Here is an 18,798-nt window from a genome sequence, read left to right as displayed (position 1 = left end):
CTTTTATCTGGTCAGGAAACATCTTCATTTTGAACCTCCTTCAGTACCCTAATAGGCGGCATTGAGCGAGCTTATTTTAATAGATAGCAAATTAAAAGACCCCACTTATTCGTAAAATCTGGTAGTCCAACCAGATTGGCGCCATAATTATAATGATCTTCATAATACGAGGGCCCACTGACATTTCCAGTTTCTCCTCATCCACAACAAATTTACCTTCCCTTCACTTGCTTTTCTCTCACGTTGAGCCTGTACACTGAATTCCAGCGCCTAAACTGCAGCTATGAATATCATTCCCAGCAAGGGTGTAGCTATGGCTCAAATCGGAGACCACCGCTCAGTCATCGAATCTCGCCTCGGCCTATCTGCTATACACAACAATGACTGTGAAAAAGTCGTCTATGATACCGACCCACAACTCATCATCCATTACCAGGACGATAGCACGGTTGAGTTGGTCGAGATCGCATATTCGGGCGATGATGGAAGTGAAGTCTGGCTTGATGGCGTCCAACTCTCCTACCGATTTCTAGATGATGTGGTGGCGGACCTGGCCGCGAAAGGGTACAAAGGCACGCCATCTGATATCGGTCACGATTTCTTTGCGGGCTTTGCGATCTGGTCAATGGGGTCTCTCTGTGCAAGGGATCTCGATCCAGGTGCCGGTGAAGAAGACGAGCGGGAGGTTGTTGAGGGGGTCTCGGTGGCACCCTATGCATACTTCATAGATTGATGCACTAGAGATCTACTTGTTGGAAAGAATAACGTTAAAAACAGTACGTTCCACTTAGGAAATGCATTAATGCTACCACTTGCTAATCAGCCTTTCGTTTTCTCACTCTAGATATCACCTGGACTAAAGAGAAATGACTGATGTGGCTGCACCAGCATATTGTCATGAGTGGCTTTACCCGTCAATAAAAAAATGCATACATACCATATCATATTTTCCAAACTAACTACCAGGCCACATATATGGCTGTATATCCAAGGGAAAGCCTAGCAGTAAAGAAAGCTACTTACTACCTTGCCATTTTCATCACAATCTTCGTGGCACAACTATGCCTTCGCCTTTGGTACCATCTCACAGATACACGGATGTGCCATCTTAGTGTTCAGCTCAATCTTAATCTGTTGCTCACGCTGTCCACCTGGGATCCGGACTTCCTCGAATTCTTGGCAGATTCTCGCTAGGATGTATTCCATTTGCTGCTGACCGAAATTGCGGCCCATGCACATACGAGGACCACTGGATTTGGTTAGCTTAAATTCATCCATGTCTCTGTGTGGAGACTTACTGATTGTATGGAATAAAGTGCCAGCGGTTAATGTTGGATTCCTCCCAGCGTTCGGGGCGGAAAATGTCTGCGTCTTCGCCGTAGAGATCCTTGCGCCGTTGCATACCCATTAGGGAGTAGACTTTATTCCCGTAAGTAAATGAAGAGATAGTGGTGGGTAATGATGCCTTACTGATAGTTGTACCCTTCTGAATGGCTAGAGGCTCCTTGCCATTCTTGCCTCCTCCAGTTGGCAGAGTGGTGTCTTTAAACGACACTCGTACGTTTAGACCCACTAGAACCGGATGAGTAGCTGCAAATGGACAGGTTTTGGTTCATAGAGTAACTTACAGGGGTGATGGAGTCGGAAAGTCTCGTTGATTACATGTCGTACATACGTCAGTTCCTTGAGTTCAGTGGCCGTCGGCAGCCTTGTGCCGCATCTGAAAGGTTGTTAGTGGCCAGTAACCTTTGCTCAAGCTGAAGATGCGTAAGAACCTACACTTTTTCAACCTCCGCTTGCATCTTCTTCATCACATTGGGGTGCTTTCCCATCAAGTAGATAGCCCATGTAATGAGAATCGTGGAGGGATCCTAGCGCCATCAGTTGATATGATCGTAAAAGCATAATAGCTCTGCAGTGCATAATATCATACCTTTCCACCAAGCATAATAGACATCAGCGCCTCTTTGATCTCCTGCACGGTGTAAGCATATCATCGGGCGGACGGTGTTGAGTGTCATACTTTGTAGTTCTTCTTTTGGCTGACCAAGTCATCCAACATATTGTAGTCTTCCGGTACCTTCTTGGACAAGTCTCTCGCGTAAGCTCTGTCTGTAACGCCATTGGTGTATTTATTCAATTCCTTGAGTGCCTTTGGAGCTATCCAGGTATCCGAGAACCAGAGCGCTTTGTACCTGTATGCTTGTTAGTGGTGCATGATCCTCGAAGAGACGGTGTGAATTTCGCTAACCCAAATAACATGCGTGCTGTGTTCAGGGGAAGCAACGAATCCATTTGTTTTCTGAATGGAGGCTCGGACGTAAGAGAGCATGCCGACTCGCCGAAAAAGACATCCGTCGTAACGTCGAGCTGGAAGCAATCTATCAAGTCGTACATCTCGACGGGTTTACCGGCAGAAAAATGTCCAAAAAGCTTTTGAACGTGTTTCTCGGTGACCTCGAGGTCATTTGCGCGGAGCTTGCCAACCTTCAAGGTGCGTGGTCAGTCATACAAAGCACATACATCGTGTTTCCGGTACGGTGCCTGACTTACGTGTGGACGCAGAGTCTCCTTGTTCTTATGCCAGTATTCTCCATCAACTATATGCAGATTAGCAAGCTCCGGGATTTATACAGAACGAATGATGGCTAGTTCTTACTTGTGAAAATCTGAGTATCGCCGAGCATGTTACCCCAAATCTTCCGTGTCACGTCACCCTTGCCAAAATCGTCAAACTACCATAGCGGTTAGATATTTTCCTGAGACCTCACTCTCTCTATTAGAAACACATACCTTTGAGGACATGAACGCTTTGATGTTGGCAGGCTCGTCGGTAAAGATCAACCCTTGAGCAAACATTCGCATTTCGCAAGTTCGACCAGGGGCATCCTCGATCCAGCTCGACATGAGCTCGAAGAAAGTGTGCTTAAGAAGTCTGTACACGGAATAAATACCGACATCGACGCCTGAACATGTCAGATGCTGGAAATGGGTGAATATGCATACTGCTTGGGAAACTCACCAAGAGGGGCTTTGAATGGAATGATCTGAGCTGGCGAACCAAGATGGCGAAGTTTGCGGTCGCGAAAGTATTTCGACCCAAAGTCGTACATGAATGTCGCGACAACCAAAAGAGGTATGGCAGTCGCCCATGTCCATGTCGGTGTTAGGACCTCGCCATGAAGATAGGAGGACACGGCATTGGTCACGTTGACCGCGAATTGATTTGAGGACAACGCTGAAATCATGGCTGCTCCATGTACCTGGGCTTAACAACCAAACTTCGCAAAAGGGAAAGAATGGAGAAGAGGCGTCCTATATTTTTAAATGGATTAATATAGTGCTTATGATTGGAATGGAGTACAACAAGCCTTACTATGCGGTTTTCGTACCATTGCACTTTGCAGGCATCGAGACTTAGTTCGGCATATACCTGCTATCTACTGAGCAGATTTACTACGATACCCAGTTGTTCGTAGAATCATTCGTGTTTTCAATTCGGAGCCCCGAATCCGAGTCGGAGGGTTAGGGTCGGGTACGGGTGCTGACCGGATATACTCACAAATATCTCCGACATCCTATCTCACGTGCAGCTGTAACCCTATAGGTGTTTATACATAGTACACTTTCAGAAAAATTGCAGAGGCAGAGTAGACGTCCGAAATGAGAGCGCCAAACGACCTTCAAGCAGAATCAGCACAAATGGCTCAGCGACAAACTAGTCTCGTCCAACGACCGGACGGGCAATGGCCACCGGTTGCATCTCAAATCCACCCAATTCCAGACACCAAAGGACCATACGATGTTTTGATCCGGGTCTGCGCTGTCGCGCTGAACCCAACCGACTATAAGATGCCCTCATACCACCCGGTGCCCGGTGCGATCCTGGGCTGCGACTTTATGGGCGTCGTGGTTTCCGCTGGCCCTGAAGTCGACAATGCGCCGCCCGGAACACGGTTATGCGGTCCAATATACGGTTCGAATCCCGGGAATCCAGCCTCCGGCGCATTTACAGAGTACCTCGTTCAAGATGTGCGTTTGTGTCTGCGCGTGCCAGATGCCTGGAACGACCTCGAGGGCGCAGCGCTGGGAGGAATCGGATGGGCGACAGTGGGCTTGACCATGGAAGATTCGTTGAAACTCACGGGTATTCCGTCGAAACCTGCTCCTCTGCGAGAGGATGGGACGCGTATACCTGTGTTGGTCTATGGCGGTGCAACGGCCACAGGGACAATGGCGTGTCAACTACTCGCAAGGTGTGTCTGCGCAGCAAAGCCTTATTCATTCATGCCACTGGAATAACTGACTTTCTTCGTCGCAGTTCCGGATACGATCCGATAGCAACCGCCTCGCCTGCATCCTCGGCCCTAGTAAAGAAATACGGCGCAGTCAGAACAGTCCCTTATTCATCCCCGACGTGCGGAGAGACGATCAAAGACATCACCAAAGGTACACTGCGGCAAGCACTTGACTGCATCACCACCCCCGAATCCGTCGACTGCTGCTTCAAGGCCCTTGGGCGTGTAGGAGCACGATATGCAAGTCTCGAGTACGCACCCGATGAATGGAGGACACGCAAAGCAGTCAAGATGGACATGCCCATGACATACGTGGTGATGGGCCAGGAGGTCAAGCTCACGGGCGCCTACCACCGAGACGCGGATCCGGCCAAGTTTGAGCTTGGGGTGAGATGGCGCCAGGAGGTGCAGACGCTTCTGGATGAGGGACGCCTTAAGTGTCACCCTGTACGAGAGGTTCCTGGGAAATGGGATGGTATTGTGCAGGGCTTGGAGATGCTCAAGACCGGGCAGGTTCGTGGGCAAAAGCTTGTAGTCCGCATTGGCAACGCGTGAAGACGAGATGATATGGATATTTTGTAGAACTAGAGCTGTTTACTTATCCAATTGCATAATGATTTACGCCTGGATCATGTGATGTGGGGAGCTTTCCCAGTTGCATAAAACCTGGATTAATGCACATAACGTCCTAAAATCTATGCACCGTATATCAACAAACGCTGAGTCTGCTTTGCTTAGGCCCAATTTGAGCAACCTCTATAATCGCTTATTTCTTAGAACTTTTTAATCCAGACATGCCTTAATCTCAATTCTCAAATAATCCAATACAGTCCGGCGATACACGGCTTTCTTGGGCCAACCGGGGCGTGTTCGGAGACTTTTATATACATTCGGCCTTGGATGTTCGGATAAGCAAACCAGCAAGTCTCAGGCCCCGGTGAGAGTTGGCAAGTACCTATAAGTGTCAAATCTAGAAAATGGCTACCCGTGATTTTATTCCCCTTCATTTCTCCGACCCTATCCCAATTTTATCTCAAGGTCATCCCAGAAATCATCATGGCCGCAGCCTATCCCTGGTCCCAGCAAGATGGAGCCTGGCGCCGCAAGCTGGGCTCCATGGAGTCTTTCTACCTTACTCTCGCCTCTCCTGAAGGCGCACCAGTGCACTGGATGATTGGGTGCGGCGTGTCAATCGCTTATCGTGGAAACGACAGTGTCGACATTGCAAATGCTCTCCGACAAGCATGGAAAGAAACGCGGCGTGACTTCCCCAATATCACCGCCGTGGTCGATACTAATACGCGGGAGATGGTGGTTGGATCGGACGAATCGACTGCCGTAGAAGAGTGGTTGCAGAAATCCTTCCAGGTTCATGACGGTATTAGCGCAGACGAGCTGTTCTCTGCTTTCAAGAGCCAGTTCTGCATCACTCTTCACTTCCTGCGCGACACGAACGAGGTCGTTATCCAGGCTCCGCACGCCCTCATCGATGGGCGTGGGATCTTGTATTTGTACCACGCTTTGTTCACGACACTGTCCAGGCAGTCAGAGGACCACTCCAATGGTATCAACGCCCACACCGGGCCTCTGAATCTGACAAGACCCTATGATGACTGGCTTGGGGTTTCGGCGATCCCATCAGAGAAAAGTGTCAAGGATGCTCAGTCTATCTTCCAGCGTATCCTGATGCAGCAAAAGCCCATCCGGTTGCCTGGCGTGGACTTTGGACGCGTACCGCAAAAGACCGTCCACAGGGACCTCGCACTGACTGAGGAGACCACACAATCCATTATCGAATCTTGCAAGCAGAAGGGGGTATCTGTCACCTCTGCATGGCATGCTGCGCTGGTAATGGCGACACAGGTAAGTGTGCTTCAGTCTGTACCAGTTCTCTACATGCCAACCCATTTCCCATACTAACACATCAACTCGCCCCAGAAAATCCAATCCTCAACCGGCGAAGAAGGCACATCATACACACAGTTCACCACCATCGATCTCCGGCGTCACTTCCCTCCTCCCTTCAACCCACACCAGCACTCCATCGGAAGCCTCCAGACCGCACTCCCATTACCGATCGACTTCAGCACAGACAACACCTTCGAGTCCATCAGCCAGTCCCTGCACAAGCAGTACAAAAACCCATTCGTCTTTGCAGACAACGACTTCGGCTACCTGGGCCCGTACATGGCCATGTCCAAACAAATTCTCGAAAGTGGCGGTGCGCCGCCCAGCAGCACGCCTTACTTGTCGAGTATGGGCGTGGTCGACGACTTCCTACAACCCCGCTACGGTGATTGGGAGCTGGATGACTTCTGGGTGAGTTCTACGATGCTTACGGGTGATTTCCAGATGTATCTGTGGACGTGGAGGAAACGGATGGTGTTTAGTGCTTGCTATAATGAGGCGTTCTATGGGTCGGCTGATGTGGATGTGGTTTTGGAAAAGACGAGGGACGAAATGATCACGGGGCTGGGATTGGTATAAGTTGTGATGGTAAATTATTTGATTAGGATTTATATATCATGACTCATATTGAGCTGGTGTGCTGTTCAAATACATACAAAGAAGAAAGACCCGATTCAACCACGATGCTGAATTATTGATTGCGCCAATCAAACCTTCCACTTCCTAAGCTAGGGTATTATAAATTTATAATTAGGATTTATTTTGCGTGTGTAGGACGCCGTCTTGGAAATATGGAGTTGAAGGTAGAATTTCCAAAGACCAACGCTGCTCTGTCGTCTGCAATGTTGGTCTTGTCCGTTAAGACTCGGAACTTCTACCAGAGCGGGACCTGGTGAACCTATTCCAAGTTAGCCCTGAAGAGTAAACTCAGGTATTGAAGATGCCCAAGGTAGAACGGGAGGTGCTGTTAATTCCAGTCCTCTATGCTGACATCCGGTAGCTATCGCACACATGGCATGGATCCGCTTCGAGAGCGAACAGTCTACCGAGTGCTTTTTCTCTTCGTAGGTTTTGCAACATTCTCCTTTCCTGTGGCCTTGGTAGCACCGTTCACACTGCCCTTGTTGAGATCATTGCCATTCAACGAAGATAGTGGTTCGGCCTTCTTGCGTTCCTCCTCAATTTCCGACTCATCAGGCTCGGACCGGTCGTCTTCCGCGATATTGTGTACGAGGTATCGGTACATGACGCGCAAAAGGCAATACAGCCAGAAGAGGTTCAGGAACTGGAGCGCAGCCAATAATCCGAATGTGATAATGTTTGAGATCCAGCATTTGTATTGTTGAGTCTCCCAGTTGAGTTCGTAGGGGCCCACTGTCCGGAATTCGGTCAAGATCGAGAAGAGGACACGCAGGTTGAGATAGTGACGTAGGTAAACCCAAACTCCGATCGAGAGGGCGAAGAATGGCGGGGTCATGGGGCCGTCGATGTAATGGAGGGATTTCGATATCTAAACCAGTCTCATGTTAGCCCCCTTTTGAATAGACCTGGGATTCGAAGAATTTCGTTCAACTTACGGCAAGGAAGAAATCACTGATGTCATGGGTCAGGTAAATGGCGATGCCCATATGCGTGAAATGGAAGCGGTAGCTGAGGCCGATCAAAGCCAAAGTAACGATGTGGTGTGCTACCAGCTCTTTAAAGTCCTTGCGTGGCTTCTCCATACCCAGCAACATGACAATGGCCTGCTGCGCCCAGTATGCACCCTGGAACAAGTAGTAAAACTTGAAACAGGCTTCGTGGGTTCGATGCGGGAAGAGCTCGTACATTCCTTTTGTGTTGAAGTACCAGACCGGCGATCGGCGCATCACATACAGACCCGCCGGTCCCATAAATCCAAAATAGACGGCCGTGTACATCTGCTCCATAAAGCGCAACTGCTTGCCCCGCGACTTGATTCCGCAGAAACGAGCCAGGGGACGCAGCATTTCTTGCATTATAAACTCGCGTGTGAAGGAGAGAACAATTGTGTAGAAGGAAACAAAGGCGATGTCCCAGAGGCCCTTGCCATATTGCGGGGGTGCGCCAGCCTCGAGGGCTGGTTGTTTGTAGGAGAGGAAGATAAAGCGGTGGATGACGTTGGACTCGGTCGGATTGATGGCGTAGAGAGCGGCAAAGGCCAGCAATAGTAGGAGAGGAATTGTCCAGGTGTGATTCATCGCGAAACGTTTGCAACGACGCCGGAGAGAACGGGGTTTTCTGCGCGTGGGCTTTTGGTCGTTCAGCTTCGTACTGCGAAGCGGGGAGGTGGAGGCAGCCATGGTTGTTGCCGATAAGGAGGATGAGGTTCTCGAAACCTAGTAGTAGACACGGTTGAGCTCCTCGAGCTGTTCAATTATCCAAGTCCCGGGGATGCTAAAGGAGTGAAGCGGTCTTGGTCGACAAGACGCAGCCTGTAAATTGGGAAGCTAGTGGGCTGCTGATGTAAACATCTCCATTTGTTTGTTACGAATCCAATGTTTCCATTTCCCTTGGGGTTAAGGGGGCTGTGCCCCCCCGACAGGGATCCATCACTAACTCACTGCGAGCCACAGCAGCTAGCCATGATTATTGAAAAATAGGGAAACGCGATCTCCTGCTCTGTTGTCTCAGGCACCGTGGGGAAAAAACAAAAAGCCTCCGAATGGGTGGACCTCCCGAATGACTAAAAAAGCCTCCGATCCGGTGGAGTTGATAGGTGGATAACCGTTTCCGCCAGCGGTCGGGTGTGACAAGCGACTGACAGTGACAGCTGTGATTGGGCAGGCTGCATGAGTCAGCGGTTTTCTTTCAGCTGTCGTACGCTGGCCGTGGGGGCCAGAAGCGTTCCATGGTAACTGCCCGTACGTCAAATACCCGGCCTAACCTAAAGTGGCTCGATCATACGAGTAAATACAGTATTATTGCTACGGTGGCTCCAATCTGGCAGTATCAAGTCGTATGTTCAATACACCTACTTTTCTTATTGCAGCAGTCAAATTCACAGTCATATTTCCAGTGGCTTCTGCCTCAGGCCAAAAGACGCCACAGGTGTTGGGCCAGCCCAAGACAGCCATCATCGAGCCGTTCTCAAGTCTTAGCTGATTTGCTTCTCGCACCCAATCCGGTTCAGCAACTCCTTGCGATCGCGATTCCTGGGTAAAGATGAACTGACGCCACTTGAGCTCGCGGCCCTCTTTCCAGCAGTGCGGCGTTCCCATCCCTTCAAGTCGATATCCTCAACGCCAACTTCTTCCTCCAGAGCCTCGACTTCCTCGTACTCGACGGCCTCTTCCTCGTTCTCCTCCTCGTCGTCGCTTCGAATATCCTCGGCACCATAGCCCTTCAGCACACGCACAGCGACTCGGATAATAAAGAAGGACCACATAATCATCATGACTTCGAGGGTTAAAAGGCACGTTAGGAAGCCGTACATAATGTTGTTGTTAAGGCATACCGTGCCTGCGGGGTCGCGGAAGGGTTCCAACAGATGCGACCAGCCATCGGGTACTGGGAATGGGCCCTGAAGATTGTCCGCAGTACCGTGGTAGCAGGATGGCGGTACCTCTTTAGGGAAGTCGGAGTAGACGCTCCAGCAGGTCATCATATAGAACACGTGGCGGGAGACTAGCCATAGGGCGACAAACATGCCGAATAAAATATCGCAAACCGTAGTATACCCGAGATATTTGAGGCACTTAGCAAGCTGTCTGGGTGATTAGTAGGGACGCATATCATAGAATTCTGCATATCTTACAGGGAAAATCAAATCGACCACGTCCATCGTTACCAAGATCAGGTTCCCGACCCGGGTCTGGTGGTAGGCGTATGACGCGCAAATCAGCGCAATCGTGACGAGATGATGGCTCAGCATTTGCCAGTGATCCTTCCGACGATCCTCAACATTGATGACAAGTACCTGATGGTACCAGAAAGCCCATTGCCCCAGCATGTATCCCTTCATAAGCCCATCGAGCTCTCGCTGAGGCCAGTCGGTCCATAGCTGTTGCATGTCGAGGAAGTATGGCGACTTGCAGTATATGTACTGGAAAATGTTTAGTCAAAGCGCAATAATCAGGATAGTCAAGAATAAATACCATTCCCAGAGGCCAGAAAACACTGTAGTAGATCAGCATCCATCCCTGTTCGGCGAATCTAGTAGCATCCTTCTTTTTCGCTACTCCTAATCGTTTGGCAAGGGGAGCTAGAATGTATTCCATGAAAGCTGCACGTAGGCCAGTCAAGAAGGTGACCCAGAAGATCATGAACAAGCCGTCCCCATGGCCGAGAGCATATTTCCCAGTGTTGGGGTTGTAATGTGACAGTGTGAAGAATTTGGCTGTAAATGGCCGTGCCTTGGGCATGGAGATGTGGGTGAGGAAAAGAAGAGCGATGAGATTGAAAGAGAGGCCTATTCAAAGTCAGTTGCAGTCAGCAACAGCTCGGGCTCCGGCGTAAAAGACGTAAAAATGGCAGCGAGAAGCCAAGTCAACACCGGGCCACTGTCGATACGTACCGATCTGGTTGTTGAGTAGCCAACGAGTCAACCTCGTCAGCAGATTAGCATCTTTCTTCACCTTCCTGACGATAGTCTTGCTGGAAGCGCCCATATCGCTCGACGGGGTTGCCCGCTCTGTGGATATATTTGTTTTCTGATGATCCATGACTGTGATGTCGGGTGTAGGTTCGCCCATTGTTCTAGGCGGAATGGATTGAGCCTCAAGTCAATGAAGACTAGGACGGCACCGGTGGAAAAGATGGAATTTAGACAGCTCAATGCTTGTTTTTCCCGCTGTACGACGGAGCCTGGTGGTCCTCAATTGTTTAGGGCGGGTTTAGGCTCGGGACCAGCGACCAAGGCGTCTAATATGGGCACCGTAGTAAAGCCCAATGGGAGACCGGATGATGGCGTGTTTGGACAAAGTTTGAGATAAAAACATCAACAGCGGCCAAAGTGGGGGGCCCTCATGGAGGGCGAGGCACATCATGGCCGGCGCCAGGTCACCTGCCTTTGTTACCGCCTTACCCCGTTGGGATGTATGGTATTATCCATTACACCCCAGTATTATCGTATTATTTACAGCATGTCGATCTCAGGAATTGAGAGCTCATCAAGCACTCTTCCAGTCCGTTTCTTTCCGTAGCTTTTGCAATAAGAAGAGAGTTTATTGCTTAACTGGTTCTGCAAGCCAATATTCCTCCCCTGCTTCTCGGGCGTGCGCTGAATCAATGTGCGAATATTTAGTGATCTGCCTGATTAAAAGGAGTAGTACAAAGCACCTATCTCTGGACATTTCCATACAAAATGGAGACGCCATTCTGCCCAGGCCAAGCTGTTTCCTGTGCTCGAGTGCCATGCACAATCACTGGTAACAGGTTCCCCCCTTCTTCGCTGGCATTAGCTGTCTTGATCACAAGATATATAACTAACCCATAATATTTAGATTTAGGATTATCCCAGCCCTAAAAGTTCAGTTGCATGGCGGGGTAGCAAGAAGCTTGACCATCTATAGAGTAGCTATTCTTGGCGTTGAATGTTAATGAATGAGGAGGGTGAAGCCAGCTTTCAGCGCTACTGCAACTTGATCATCAAATCCTATGCAGTCATACTGACGTAGTCGCAGTTGGTATGTAGACTTTCAACTGGGAATAGTAATAATGTGAAGGAACCTAATTGTTCATATGTATTAAAAAAGGATGTGATGGTATAATGGAATGATGAGTAAGTTGATAGAGTTTAGATTTATCAAGAAGATATATATATATAGCGGACGGGATCGTAAATCGATTTATTATGATCATTAAAAGAAAAGGTAAATATTGCATGTCATTAAAGTACAAGCTTTTCATGTTGTCATAAACCCAACTGGATAGCATTGGAACAAATTTTTTTGCATTCTACTTGTGTGGTAGGTAGCCAGGAAGATAATTGCCTACCAGACCGAGTACCTCGGTAAAAATAACACCCAACACCTAGGACACTTAACTTGACTATATCTTAGGCAGACTAAAAAACAGTAGTTCGGAATTATTCTGGTCTGAATTATTCCGCTCTAAATTCCGAGGCGTTTGGAGTCTAGATAAGGGCTAGTTCGGATCTCTCGGATGAACTTGGAGATCTGTCTGGAACTATGACCATGGGTCTTGTCATCGCTTAATGATTGTTTAAACCACCGGACCGTTCCACGCGACTCGGAAACAATAGCAATGGTCTAATACATACATGGTATTGAATCATGAAGGCAACATCTGAAACGTATATGGTAGAATGAACTGGGACAGTGTTGAGACACGTCAGCAATATATCAAGATATATCAAATGTAACCATATTAGGTCTTGCTGATGTACTAATCAAGATAGAAAGCAGTCAGGTTCTGTTTGCGTCTGATGGCTTATGAATACGCTATGAAGTGAGCTGCATGCATAACTGGTATGATGTCACAGCACATGTCAAGTCATACAACTCAATCTGATCACTCTATCTACTGTCATACGGGCAACCTCAGCGTCTGTCATGTACTCCTACCTAACCATAGATCAATACTGTACCACTACTATATAATTAAGTGAGCCTCGGCCCAATAAATCGCCCTCTCGGCTTGCCGATTCAACAACCGATCTGCCATCCAAAGTGGGGCAGCGGAAAACCGGCAGCAGCAAAAGCCCCACCTGGCAGCCTTGGCGCCAGACTCAAGCAATCGGCAGCCATGGTTGATGCTTTGCCGTGCCTTTTTTGGTCTGATTGTTGCTTATCTTTTTGCGTGGTGTGATCTGGTTTCAGGATGACGAGGCGCATATAAAAGAAGACGTCATCCCACTGGTTCGTCATGTCTGCACACCACTTCAAACTCAGTCGACATGGCGGAGCTTAAAAACGACCAGATCGAGGCTCCTAGATCGTCCAAGATCCCCTACTGGCGTCTGCTCGTGGATCAGGGCGCTGTGACACAAGAGGTTATCGAATACCCGTATCTTGGTTCAGGAACAGAAGATGATCCATTCATCGTCGAATGGATCCCCGACGATCCCCGCAATCCGATGCTGCTTAAGATGTCGACGAAATGGGCATACACCATCACCGTCGCTTTCGCCACGCTGGGTGTGTCACTGGCTTCGTCTGCCTATGCTGGAGGTATCGAGGAGGTTCTGACTTCGTTTGGAGTGGGCGAGGAAGTGGCTACACTGGGTGTGTCGCTGTTCGTGCTGGGATTCGCTGTTGGGCCGTTGTTATGGGCGCCGTTGAGTGAGCTGTACGGACGGCAGATTGTCTTTTTCATAACATACCTGGCTTTGGCTGTCTTCAGTGCCGGTATTACAGGAGCGAAGAATATCTGGACGTTGATAATCCTGCGTTTCTTCGCGGGTTCCTTTGGATCTTCGCCACTGACCAATGCCGGTGGAGTTATTGCTGATATCTTTTCGGCTGAAGAACGAGGATTGGCGACTAGTCTGTTTGCTGGAGCACCCTTTCTCGGTATGTCTGTTCTATACTCTATCTACATCCTATACTAACCAGTTAGGTCCAACTCTGGGTCCGGTGATCGGAGGCTTTCTAGGCGAAAATGCCGGCTGGCGATGGGTGCAGGGCTTTTTGGCCACTTTTACCGGCGCAATCTGGCTGATTGAAACCTTTCTCGTCCCTGAGACATATGCACCAGTCCTCCTACGAAAGCGAGCGGAAAGACTGTCCAAGATCAGTGGAAAGGTGTATCTCAGTAAGTTGGACCGGGATCGTGGCAAGGTATCTGCCGGTGATGCCTTTGGAGCTGCTTTGCTGCGGCCGTGGATCCTCCTGTTTGTCGAGCCGATTGTCCTGCTGCTTTCTACTTACATGGCCATCATCTACGGAACGCTCTACATGCTCTTCGACGCCTTTCCGATTGTCTACCAGCAGATGCGCGGCTGGAGCGAAGGCATTGGCAGCTTGCCCTTCCTCAGCGTTATGATTGGAATGATGACCGCGGTTGTCTACAACATGCACGATAACAAACGATATGTCCGCGTCAGCAGAGAACACAACGGCTTCGCACCGCCTGAAGCCCGTCTCCCACCGACCATGATCGGAGGCATCGCCATCCCCATCGGCCTGTTCTGGTTCGCCTGGACCAACGGACCCAGCGTGCATTGGATCGTGAGCATCATCGCCGCCGCACCATTCGGCTTCGGAATGGTCCTCGTCTTCTTGGGCATCATGGTGTATCTCATTGACTCGTACACCATCTACGCTGCCTCCGTATTGGCCGCCAACTCTATCATTCGATCGTGCTTTGGTGCTGGGTTCCCTCTCTTCACCACCTATATGTATAGAAACCTGGGCATCCACTGGGCTTCATGCATCCCTGCCTTCTTGGCCGTTGCCTGTGTGCCATTCCCTTTCATCTTCTACCGGTATGGAAAGCAGATTCGACAAAAATGCAAATACGCCGCCGAAGCAGACGAATTCATGCGTAAACTGGCCGACAAGGCACTTGTGCCGGAAACTGAGAAGGTACAAGAAACCGAGCAAAAGGTGGCGGACGATAGAGCGATGGATCGAGAAGTGCACGATGCAGAGTCGATTGCCTCCGTGTCGACGGTGGACGAAGAGCCTGTATACCAGGCGAATCCGTACGACATCGACCGAGTCAACACGCGGAATTCGGCCATCACGCAGCGATCGCGATCGACCAAGAGCCGGCGGAAGAGGTTTTTGGGTGTTTTTTAATATTGTTTACCCTATCCCGACAGATTATGTCTGATATATTGATACCCTGATACCCTGTATATAGACCATAGGCAATAGAATAATGATAATGACTGCACTTTGACAAGACACCAGCAAAACAGGATAATACTTCCATAGGCTCCTCCAATCGCGCCAAAGCAAGGGCACATTCCAGCAAACGATCATCGCCATCCCTGCCTGTGCTGTGCCCTCGACATATGCTGCATACCAGAGAATGGAGCTACCCCACGCCTAGTCACGCCTTCTGCCCCGTTGAAGCTGGATGAGATGGTTCAACAAGGAGGATCTGATGCGTTTCATGGTCACTGCGCATGCACAGACTAATAACGCAGCGAGCATGGCTTTTCCGGTGGGCTTATAAAGTTCTTTTTGCCTGGGGTGATTCTCATTCTTCAACTATTTCTCCGACCTCTCAGACAGCCACGATGGGAGGAGACACGATAGAAAAGAAGGACTGCGAGCATATCAGTGAGAATCTGAGCTCGCCAGCAGACTCGGATAAATGCTTTGAGAGCGAGACGCAGTATCACGATCCGTCGCTGCCTCCTGTCGATGGCGGTCTTCATGCCTGGTTGTTCTTGACGGCGTGTTTTATGCTTGAGGCTATTACCTGGGGTATGCTTTCGTATACAATATACTGAATATGAACTGACTCTTCAGGGTTCTCTTTTTCTTATGGTGTCTTCCAGGATTACTATCGAAATCATGAACCCTTCAAATACTCCCAGAATATCGCCGTAATAGGCACGTGTGCAATGGTTCGTCCATCAACTCCTATATACAACTCTATCTAACTATCCAGGGCCTCGCATACCTCCTCAGTCCGATCGTCATTGCGTTCATGATCGCTTTTCCTCGAACTCAACGCTGGGTTTCAACAGCTGGTCTGCTCTTACTATCTGTATCGCTGGCGTTGGGTTCTTTCTCCTCGAATATCACGCATTTAATCCTTTCCCAGGGGGTGGCGTACGGTATTGGCGGCTGTCTAGCATACACCCCGTCCATCATCTTCATGCATGAATGGTTCGACAAAAAGAAGGGATTCGCATATGGAGTTGTCTGGGTATGTCCCATCCATTAACCAGTATAAACAACATCAACTAACAGCCTCAGGGCGGATCCGGCATGACAGGCGTCATCTTCCCCATCATCCTCCAAGCCCTCCTCAACAGCTACGGCTGGCAAACCACCCTGCGCATCTCCTCCGTCGCCCTCTTCCTCATGGGCTGTCCATTCCTCTTCTTCCACCGACCGCGTCTCCCCCGCCCTCAATCCTCCACTCTCAAACAGCTCAATCTCACCTTCTTCTGGGACCCCGTCTACATCGTCTACCAACTAGGCAATATCATCGAAGCGCTAGGTTTCTTCCTGCCTAACATCTTCCTCCCCTCTCACGCGCGGTCCCTAGGCGCGAGTAACCTCCTCGCCTCACTGACAGTAGTCCTGTTCAACCTGACAAGCGTGTTCGGCTGCGCAAGTATGGGCTATCTATCCGATCGATACCACATCGCGAACTGCATTCTCATTTCCAACGTCGGGGCCGTCGTATCCGTCTTCCTTATCTGGGGCTTATCCAACGGCATCGCACCATTATACATCTTCGCCATCATCTACGGCCTCTTCGCCGGCGGCTTCTCAGCCACCTGGTCCGGCATCTCCCACGAAGTCAAAAAGAGCAAACCCTCCGCGGACCTAAGCATGGTGTTTGGCCTCCTCGAGACAGGGCGCGGAATAGGCAATGTCCTCAGCGGACCGCTTAGCGAGGCGCTACTCCGCGGCAAGGTCTGGGAGGGCCAAGCCTGGGGCGGGTATGGGAGTGGATATGGCGTGTTGGTGGTGTTTACGGGGTTGACGGCGTTTGTGAGTGGGCTGAGCTATTTTGCGAGATATATCAAAACTTCTGAGTCGGGTTAGGCGTGAAGTATAAGAAAGAAAAGGCGTAGGACGAACGTGATGGTGTATAATTCTAGATTGGATGCTTAAATGCTATATACTATATATCTATATACGTAATAACTGAATATATGAGACTCCCAACTCCTATTATGAAATGCTCGCTAATCCGACTTCCCCCTTTTATATGTGTTTGTCTATGACCGCCAAATCTTCTCATACCAAGACTTGGGCGGCTTGGCGGTTTCCCACGATGCGTTCTGCAGGGCGAATCGACCCGTATGCAAGTCCGCCTCGAGGGGATGGATGAACTTGGTACGGTAGAAGATCTTGTGTCCGACGTACAAAACCACGAAGAGAATGGGGCAGATGTACGCGACGAAAAAGTCAGACACGTTAAAGGTGGGGATCCACGCGGTGAAGCCCTGGGTGAGGATGATGAGGATGTTGAAGAAGAAGCCGTACCAGGCCATGTAGGGCTGCCAGATGGCCTTGTAGGGGAGTGTATCGCGGGAGATGTCGCGGGCGGCCAGCGCGCGCATGAAGGCGATATGGCACAGGTTGATGGAGGACCAGGTGATGAAGCCTGCTACGCCGGAGATGTTGACGAGCCAGTTGAAGACGGTGCCGCCGGTGTTGGAGACGTTCATGAAGGCGAGGGCGCCGAAGAGGGCGGTGAAGCTGACGCTGATGTAGGGGACGCCGTAGCTGGTGACGCGGCCGAAGATCTTGGGGGCAAAGCCTTCCTGCGCGAGGCCGAGGAGGACTCGACTGCCGCTGTAGACGTTGGAGTTGGCGGCGGACAGGACGACGGTGAGGAGAACGGCATTGATCAGATGAGGCAGGACTTTGACGCCGGCCAGGTTGGCTGCGATGACCATGGGGGAGGACGAGGCGTTGTTGTTGTCTGTTGCCAGCTGATCGTTATCGTATGGGACCAGGATACCGATGAAGAAGATGGTCAAGACGAAGAAGAAGAGAATGCGAATGAACGTCTTGCGAATCGCCGAAGGGACCGTCTTCTGCGGATTCTCCGTCTCACCAGCCGCGACACCCACCAGCTCGGTTCCTTGATACGAGAAACCGGCCTGAATCAAGACGGCCCAGAAACCGACAAACTTGGCGACAGCTTCATTCGACTTGATGAGATACGGCGCAAAGGCACCAGGAGTGCCCCAGTAGTGAAAGCCCAGATATCCCTGCTTGCCCACACCGGCGTCGATGCAGATGGCGAAGATCAAGAAACCCAGCACCGTGATCACCTTGATGGCCGAGAACCAGAATTCCAATTCACCGTAGAAGTTGACCGGCAGGAAATTCAGCGCCGTGATAAACACCCAGAAGACTGCAATGAAGATGGCGATTGACAGACTTTCGTCCCAATACTGAATGATCATGCCCGTCGCCGTCAATTCTACCGCAAACGTTGACGCCCAGTTAAACCAATATATCCAACCCATGGCGAAACCCAGACTGGGATCGACCAGTCGCGCAGCATACGAGGTGAAGGCACCGGAGATGGGGATGTAGGTAGCGATTTCACCGAGCGAGGTCATGACGGAATACACAATCGTGCCGACGAAGATATACGCGATCAAGGCGCCCGCAGGCCCAGCCTCCGCGATGGCAGTGCCGCTACCGATGAAGAGACCCGTTCCGATCGTTCCTCCTGTTCTGAATGAGCTATGATATATAAGATAAGAGAGAGTTACTGACCGATGGCAATCATCTGCAAATGTCTGCTCTTCAGCTTGCGCTTCAGCTCCGGTTCCGGGGCGCGTTGCTGGCCGTCTTTTTCCATGTCCATCTCCGCATTGGCGATGGGGTTTTTGGCGATGGATTCATCGTTGGAGACTGGAGGCGCAGAGGCAACCTTGTCGTGGGAGGCCATGATGGCCAAGAGATATCCAGACGATGAAGTCAAGAGGAGAGTGTGGGAGAGAGAAAGTGCATGA

The 18,798-nt window shown here is 50.1% G+C and overlaps 9 protein-coding genes across 9 annotated transcripts; 5 read left to right on the top strand and 4 right to left on the bottom strand.

Moving 5' to 3' along the window:
• Positions 1-283: 283 nt before the first annotated feature.
• Positions 284-733, top strand: ASPWEDRAFT_177466 (uncharacterized protein; the record flags this gene model as incomplete). Its single annotated transcript, XM_040831654.1, has 1 exon — positions 284-733. The coding sequence occupies one exon, from the start codon at positions 284-286 to the stop codon at positions 731-733; it is 450 nt and encodes a 149-aa protein (XP_040683401.1).
• A 177-nt stretch (positions 734-910) lies between these two features.
• ASPWEDRAFT_46467 (uncharacterized protein) lies at positions 911-3,523 on the bottom strand. Its single transcript, XM_040836766.1, has 13 exons — positions 3,377-3,523; positions 3,023-3,315; positions 2,794-2,966; positions 2,660-2,735; positions 2,554-2,600; positions 2,252-2,487; positions 2,024-2,195; positions 1,934-1,975; positions 1,780-1,871; positions 1,629-1,720; positions 1,471-1,572; positions 1,299-1,419; positions 911-1,249 (listed from the first exon to the last, which is right to left on the bottom strand). The coding sequence occupies exons 2-13, from the start codon at positions 3,246-3,248 to the stop codon at positions 1,060-1,062; spliced, it is 1,569 nt and encodes a 522-aa protein (XP_040683400.1). The 5' UTR covers positions 3,249-3,315; positions 3,377-3,523; the 3' UTR covers positions 911-1,059.
• Positions 3,524-3,702: 179 nt separating this feature from the next.
• Positions 3,703-4,853, top strand: ASPWEDRAFT_121967 (zinc-binding alcohol dehydrogenase family protein; the record flags this gene model as incomplete). The annotated part of the gene is made up of 2 exons (XM_040829122.1): positions 3,703-4,256; positions 4,322-4,853. The coding sequence occupies 2 exons, from the start codon at positions 3,703-3,705 to the stop codon at positions 4,851-4,853; spliced, it is 1,086 nt and encodes a 361-aa protein (XP_040683399.1).
• A 501-nt stretch (positions 4,854-5,354) lies between these two features.
• ASPWEDRAFT_177463 (uncharacterized protein) lies at positions 5,355-6,785 on the top strand (the record flags this gene model as incomplete). The annotated part of the gene is made up of 2 exons (XM_040831653.1): positions 5,355-6,161; positions 6,237-6,785. The coding sequence occupies 2 exons, from the start codon at positions 5,355-5,357 to the stop codon at positions 6,783-6,785; spliced, it is 1,356 nt and encodes a 451-aa protein (XP_040683398.1).
• Positions 6,786-7,383: 598 nt separating this feature from the next.
• On the bottom strand, positions 7,384-8,485 carry ASPWEDRAFT_79385 (uncharacterized protein; the record flags this gene model as incomplete). The annotated part of the gene is made up of 2 exons (XM_040839556.1): positions 7,384-7,716; positions 7,784-8,485. Coding segments are annotated over 2 exons (1,035 nt in total), but the record flags the coding sequence as incomplete, so codon positions are not given.
• Positions 8,486-9,177: 692 nt separating this feature from the next.
• ASPWEDRAFT_46464 (uncharacterized protein) lies at positions 9,178-11,169 on the bottom strand. The gene is made up of 4 exons (XM_040836765.1): positions 10,741-11,169; positions 10,322-10,635; positions 9,982-10,269; positions 9,178-9,930 (listed from the first exon to the last, which is right to left on the bottom strand). The coding sequence occupies exons 1-4, from the start codon at positions 10,916-10,918 to the stop codon at positions 9,322-9,324; spliced, it is 1,389 nt and encodes a 462-aa protein (XP_040683396.1). The 5' UTR covers positions 10,919-11,169; the 3' UTR covers positions 9,178-9,321.
• Positions 11,170-13,083: 1,914 nt separating this feature from the next.
• On the top strand, positions 13,084-15,043 carry ASPWEDRAFT_73154 (MFS transporter; the record flags this gene model as incomplete). The annotated part of the gene is made up of 2 exons (XM_040839287.1): positions 13,084-13,699; positions 13,746-15,043. The coding sequence occupies 2 exons, from the start codon at positions 13,084-13,086 to the stop codon at positions 14,927-14,929; spliced, it is 1,800 nt and encodes a 599-aa protein (XP_040683395.1). The 3' UTR covers positions 14,930-15,043.
• Positions 15,044-15,375: 332 nt separating this feature from the next.
• Positions 15,376-16,864, top strand: ASPWEDRAFT_121815 (uncharacterized protein; the record flags this gene model as incomplete). Its single annotated transcript, XM_040829111.1, has 4 exons — positions 15,376-15,565; positions 15,611-15,708; positions 15,753-16,013; positions 16,064-16,864. The coding sequence occupies 4 exons, from the start codon at positions 15,376-15,378 to the stop codon at positions 16,862-16,864; spliced, it is 1,350 nt and encodes a 449-aa protein (XP_040683394.1).
• ASPWEDRAFT_165370 (putative amino acid permease (Can1)) lies at positions 16,602-18,768 on the bottom strand. The gene is made up of 2 exons (XM_040829905.1): positions 18,560-18,768; positions 16,602-18,512 (listed from the first exon to the last, which is right to left on the bottom strand). Exons 1-2 carry the CDS (start codon positions 18,732-18,734, stop codon positions 17,041-17,043), a joined length of 1,647 nt encoding a protein of 548 aa, XP_040683393.1. The 5' UTR covers positions 18,735-18,768; the 3' UTR covers positions 16,602-17,040.
• Positions 18,769-18,798: the final 30 nt, after the last annotated feature.

This window comes from Aspergillus wentii, assembly GCF_001890725.1.
Source record: "Aspergillus wentii DTO 134E9 unplaced genomic scaffold ASPWEscaffold_10, whole genome shotgun sequence".
NCBI classification, from domain to species: domain Eukaryota; kingdom Fungi; phylum Ascomycota; class Eurotiomycetes; order Eurotiales; family Aspergillaceae; genus Aspergillus; species Aspergillus wentii.
The sequence above is the reverse complement of the archived record's forward strand: the minus strand, read 5'-3'. Positions and strand labels throughout refer to the sequence as shown.